Here is a 5,643-nt window from a genome sequence, read left to right as displayed (position 1 = left end):
TCTATCTAAAATGTTGAAAATGTTAATAATAAAATTGAATAAATAAAAAACGTTAAAAGTAAAATTGAATGAGATTAAAGATATCTTTAAAAAAATTTGCAAATATTAGAAGAAAAAAAAGTATACTTTACCCTAAATTTGGCTATTATAGTATGTGATATTTGAACATAACACAACTCATGCCAATATGACTGTTAAGTTTAATTTGAGATTTCACTGTTATGATTATCTCTAAGATGCAAATATGCAATGCAATATTGATAAAGAATTGCTTATAGGTTTGCTTGAAGTAGTAAACTAGCTCCTAAGACTTAACTCTTGCTTTTGCATGTGGTAGGTGTTTTTCCTGAGCTTCTTAGGTGGGTGCAGCATATGCTGGTTCAACACAGTTTGCTTTGTCCTATGCATAAGGAACTTCCAAATCAACAGGCCCCTTGCACTTTCCTTAACTGTCAGCTACAATGGTGTGAGTGCAGCACTCTACACTCTTGCTGCAACCTCAATAAACCCTTCATCAGATTCAATATACCTTCTTCTCAATGCCATTGTTCCCCTCCTCATTTCCTTTGCAGCACTTGTCCCAATCCTTCGCCAACCCATTGTTGATCCTCTTCCCCCAGATGGGGTCAGAAGAAACTCAGTCATATTCTTCATACTCAACATCTTAGCAATCTTCACTGGCATCTACCTTCTCCTCTTTGGTTCATCAACTTCTGATGTAACCACTGCAAGGTTTTACCTTGGTGGAGCCCTTATACTTCTTGTATCTCCACTATGCATCCCCGGAATCATATATGCCAGAGACTGGTTTCGCCGTACCATTCATTCCACCATTAGAATTGATGGTTCTGGCTTCATTCTTGTCCATGTTAATGATCTTGAGCTCCATAAAGAACTCCTTGCTCGCCAAAACAGCACTCTCAGCAATGGAGATGGTTATACCTTGATGAATGAGAATGGATCCATGTATAGAACTCAAAGTGCTAAAAGTAGTGATGTGTGTTGTGAGCGAGTGTTTGGGCAGGATCAGTTGGCAATGCTGGGTGAAGAGCACCCAGCTGGAGTTCTTGTTAGAAGGTTGGATTTTTGGCTTTACTATGTTGCATACTTCTGTGGAGGTACAATTGGTCTTGTCTACAGCAACAATCTTGGACAGATAGCACAATCTTTAGGCATGAGCTCAACTACTTCAACACTTGTTACACTATACTCATCTTTCTCCTTTTTTGGCCGTTTGCTTTCAGCAGCACCAGACTATATTAGAAAGTAAGTACTTCCTCATCTTTTTATACTCTATACTATATCAGTGCTTTTGGGGACTAATGCAGGGGAAGGGAATTTGTTCTTGGAGCTATACTTTAGTCTCCAAAAAAGATTTGTTTTACTTAGTCTCTAAAGATTAGTCACATAAAACTTTAGTCTCTTAAGATAATTTTGTTTTAAAACAATCTCTGAACAATTATTATTTTATAATATTTTAGTTCTTAAAAAAATTAAATTTCTTGAGGACTAAAATATATGTACCATAATCTTCTAAGAACTAAAGTAGCTAAACTAAAATGTTTCAAGGATTAAACGGTAATTGATTAATAAGGACTAAAGTGTATATGTTTGAAGTCTATACTGTGGTGTATGAATTTTTCAGGAACCATTGCACTTGTGAGTCTTTCTTTTAAAACTGAATCTTGTAACATGTTATGATGGTACTATCGTTTACGTGTGGCAGTAAGTTCTACTTTGCAAGGACTGGATGGCTAACCATTGCACTTATGCCAACCCCAATCGCGTTCATCTTGCTTGCTTCATCAGACAGTGCTGCAGCACTTCATGCAGGCACTGCAATAATTGGCTTGAGCTCTGGATTCATATTTGCAGCCGCCGTGTCAGTTACATCAGAACTCTTTGGACCTAACAGTGTGAGCGTTAATCACAACATCCTCATAACAAACATCCCAATTGGGTCACTTCTCTATGGTTTTCTTGCTGCTCTGGTGTATGATTCCAATGCTTACTCAATACCAGGGAACTCATTGTCTGAAACATTGGTATGCATGGGAAGGAAATGCTATTTCTGGACATTTGTATTGTGGGGATGCTTATCTGTTGTGGGACTAGTTTCTAGTCTGCTCTTGTTCTTGAGAACCAAACATGCTTATGATCATTTTGAGAGACACCGAATTTCAACACAAACATCAATTGTTTCTTAACTCTTAGCATTTGTATTGAAATGATCACCATAGGATTGTATATAGCAATCATAGCAGAAACTTGACATATCTTATATAGGCTATGATATGAGATATTTAGATCTATTTACAAAGTCAGATGATAAGTAGAAACCAATTTTGTAATTTTTAGGGCCTATTGTTTCTTGGTAAGAGCAAAAAGACAAGCTTCATTGATTTTATGACTTTAACCAAGACCTTTTGGCTTTTACTATTTCAAGTCCTTTTGCTATTACCTCAAATTCTGGTTAATCACCTGTTGTTAGTTGCTAAGGTCGCAGCAGAAACCAGAATCATCATGACTGTCTTAGAATCCTTAGAAGCCTTATGAAGAAGTACCTCTGGCATGCGTCTTTCGCAGCAAAATGTGAAAAAAGAAAGAAAATAAAAGTTTCATTGAGTTTAATGTATCAGTGAAGGTGCCACTGTTAATGTGTATGAACTGCCAGTTCTCTTTTTGATTGCTGAAACTATTGTTGCTTCTTTTTTATTGGCTGCAAAATAATCATCATACAGAAGTTATGCATTCCAAGATGGAAGCCATAGTGTGATACAAGATGTTACAGTTATGAGAACTATATATGAATTGATACATTTTTGAATTTGTACTGTGATCATGTAATACTGAATGAAAGAAGCATTAAGAAAAAAAACAACAAAAGTAAACAAAAAAGAATAGTATCTATCAAATCTAAGTTGGTCAAGGATAGGAACAAAATGTATCCTTTTTAATGCATAGGAATAGCCTCTCATATGCTAATGCCATCTTTCTAGCTGTGAACATAGAATTTGCATATTCACGGCATGCCTTTCCCCTTCTTGCAAGCCTTTCTTTCCCTTCATTCACCACTGCCTCAAGTGCCTCTAATAGGGACTCAACATTGGGGGAAAACATAAAGCCAAATTCATCATCAACCACAATAGTACCTTTGATGCTTGGAAACCTTGATGCCAAAAGTGGCTTCCCACTCATCATTGCCTCCATTAGAGTAAGATCAAGCCCTTGGGGCCTTAATGTAGGATTAACAAATATGTCAATAGCATTGTAAAATGCTCTTAACATGGATGGATCCATAGATCCTAGAACAAGAACTTGCCTCCCTAAATCCTTGTAGCGATTCGCCCATGGTCCAGAGCCGGCGACTATCAAGTACACATTAGGGTGCTTACGAATTAGCCTTGAGTATGCTTCATAAAGCAGAGGATGGCCTTTGTCCTTAACCAATCTTCCAGCCACACCAAGAACCAAGCTCGCATTGTTTGGAATCCCAATTTGGGTTCTAAACTCTTTTCCCAGTTCCAAATCTTCTCTGAAATCATCCTCATCTACACCATTGACAATTACATGCACTCTTCTGCTTGGAATCTGGTAAACATCCCTTAGCATCTCGCCGCAACTATCACTAATAGCAACATGATGAGCATAGTTTCTGAAGAATCTTATCTCATTCAAAACCTTAGGAATAACCCCTTGAACACTGTAGTTGAAATCAGGGGACATAGGCTCATTATGCCTAAGAGCCAAATCTTGGAATATGCTTGATTGCAAGCTCTCCAATGCTATGCCATGCCAAGACACGGCAAGGTTCTGAAGGTTTCTTGCTATCCAATGAGGAAGCGCCACGCTTTCTGAGTGGACAACATCGAATGGTTCGCGCTGATTCTCTTCAAGAAACTGCTCCCATGCTTTGTTGTAGCGCCACCTGCCCGGCTCCCCTTCATGGCAATGAATGTGAGGTGAGGAAGGTGCATCTGCTTGGTGATTGTTATCATCAGATGTGACTGGAGTTCCTTCAGGAGAGGTGAACACATGAACTTGGTGGCCTCGGCGCGCTAGAGCTGTGTGAAGTGTGTGAGCATGGCGCTCCATGCCACCTGGGGTGGTGCTAATAGGCCATTTTCTAGAGAACACTGCAATCTTGAGAGATATAGGAGGTTGCTTGTGGTTCAAGAAATCCAGCTTGTTCCACGAAAACTCGGCCAAGCGAAGATCGCCGGACCAGGCCTTAGATTTAGAAAAGGTGGTGCATATGGAGGTGTTTGTTGGGGTGTGGAGGAGGAAAAGTGCTGGCAAAGTGAAGAGAACAACAAAGAAAAGGGTGATACAGAGGTTGAAGTTAAAAGGGGAATTGAGTTTTCTTTGTTTGTTGTTTAAGGCCATGTTTAAACACAAGATGGGTTCTGATGAGATGTTTTGTTAGGAACTTGAATGTTTTGTGAAGTGATGAAGAATCTATGGAGATTGGAAAGTATAGCTAGGAAGGTAAGGGTGCACTGAAACGTGTATTGGGTAGGAATTTTCTTCTTTTCAGTGCGTTTCTCACGCCCCTTTGATGGGAAAGAAAAAGTGGAGTCATGTGCCATAGCTTTCGTAAGGTTTTGAGTTTGATATTGTTTCTATTATTTATCATGCCATTATGGACTATTATTTTAATGTCCTGAATTCATGCCTAACTTGTCTTTTTTCATGCTATACACAAACTTTTTAACTTCTTCTTCTTCTTCATCTAGAGTCAAAAGTGGCTAGCCTAAGTTATTTGCTACATAAGCATATTAGCATTGAAATATGGGATCACAAGTATTCTGCTCTTCTATAAAATTTCAGTGTATATATATATATTTTTTTTAGCAAAGATAGGAGACTCGAACACGCAACCTCTTAATTGAGTATGGGGAGACTATATTTGAGCTATAACTCATTGACAAATTTCAGTGTATATTATTGGTATTGTTATGGTGTATATGGATGAAAATTTGTCATTTTTATTTTAAAATTAAAAAATAAACCCTAAATCATTAATTATACATCTCGAAAGTATATATATCCTTTCTACAAAGAAGGATGAATTTAACTTTGATACTATAAGTTTCCAATGCATCTATGTCACATAAAAATATCTATTTTTATATTTATTATTGAATAATTATCTAAAAAAACTGATATTAATAGATAATTATATTAAATATTATATTTTAGGGCTGTTATTTATTATATTCACTAATATAAAAACTATATGAAAAAGGTAAGATAAGGAATTTTTCCCCCTAACATGGCCCAAATTTAATATCCAGCTACTTTGTTACATTAAAATTTAATAAACCACCTTTTTTATTATAATAGAAGTCAACGGTTTGACTCGGAGAACGGGTATTGCAATTTGCGTACATGGTTTGAAAGCCTAAAGATTTGGTATCTCACCACTTTTGGAGTATATATAAACCATAGTCAAAACCATATGACATTGTATAAAACTGAGTACATAGCGTTTGCATGAGAATACAATTGCTCTTATAATTTGCCAATCACATGGAAAAGGATTAAACTTGAAGCAATGAGCGTCACCATACTAAAGTTAACTAAAATTAATTATTAATATCAAATATATATTAAAATATAAAATATACATTAAAAATAAAT

At 36.7% G+C, this 5,643-nt stretch overlaps 2 protein-coding genes across 3 annotated transcripts in view; one reads left to right on the top strand and one right to left on the bottom strand.

Moving 5' to 3' along the window:
- Window positions 1-2,710, top strand: part of LOC107642434 (protein NUCLEAR FUSION DEFECTIVE 4-like) — a 5,635-nt gene extending 2,925 nt beyond the window's left edge. Inside the window, exons 2-4 of one of the 2 annotated variants that reach the window (XM_021122802.1) lie at window positions 338-1,266; window positions 1,727-1,916; window positions 2,023-2,710. In XM_021122802.1, the coding sequence (XP_020978461.1) occupies window positions 338-1,266; window positions 1,727-1,916; window positions 2,023-2,115 (1,212 nt within the window). In that variant the 3' untranslated portion in view covers window positions 2,116-2,710. Of the gene's footprint in view, window positions 1-337; window positions 1,267-1,726 lie in introns of both variants that reach the window. The other variant, XM_016345787.2, reaches the window with a different exon arrangement.
- LOC107642435 lies at window positions 2,792-4,634 on the bottom strand. Its single transcript, XM_016345788.2, has one exon. It carries the CDS (start codon window positions 4,384-4,386, stop codon window positions 2,926-2,928), a length of 1,461 nt encoding a protein of 486 aa, XP_016201274.1. The 5' UTR covers window positions 4,387-4,634; the 3' UTR covers window positions 2,792-2,925.

This window comes from Arachis ipaensis, chromosome B05, assembly GCF_000816755.2.
Source record: "Arachis ipaensis cultivar K30076 chromosome B05, Araip1.1, whole genome shotgun sequence".
Taxonomy (NCBI): domain Eukaryota; kingdom Viridiplantae; phylum Streptophyta; class Magnoliopsida; order Fabales; family Fabaceae; genus Arachis; species Arachis ipaensis.
The sequence above is the reverse complement of the archived record's forward strand: the minus strand, read 5'-3'. Positions and strand labels throughout refer to the sequence as shown.

Bases quoted from the DNA above. Each gene is read 5' to 3' on its own strand.
- LOC107642435 (XM_016345788.2), bottom strand. From the start codon at position 4,386: ATGGCCTTAAACAACAAACAAAGAAAACTCAATTCCCCTTTTAACTTC.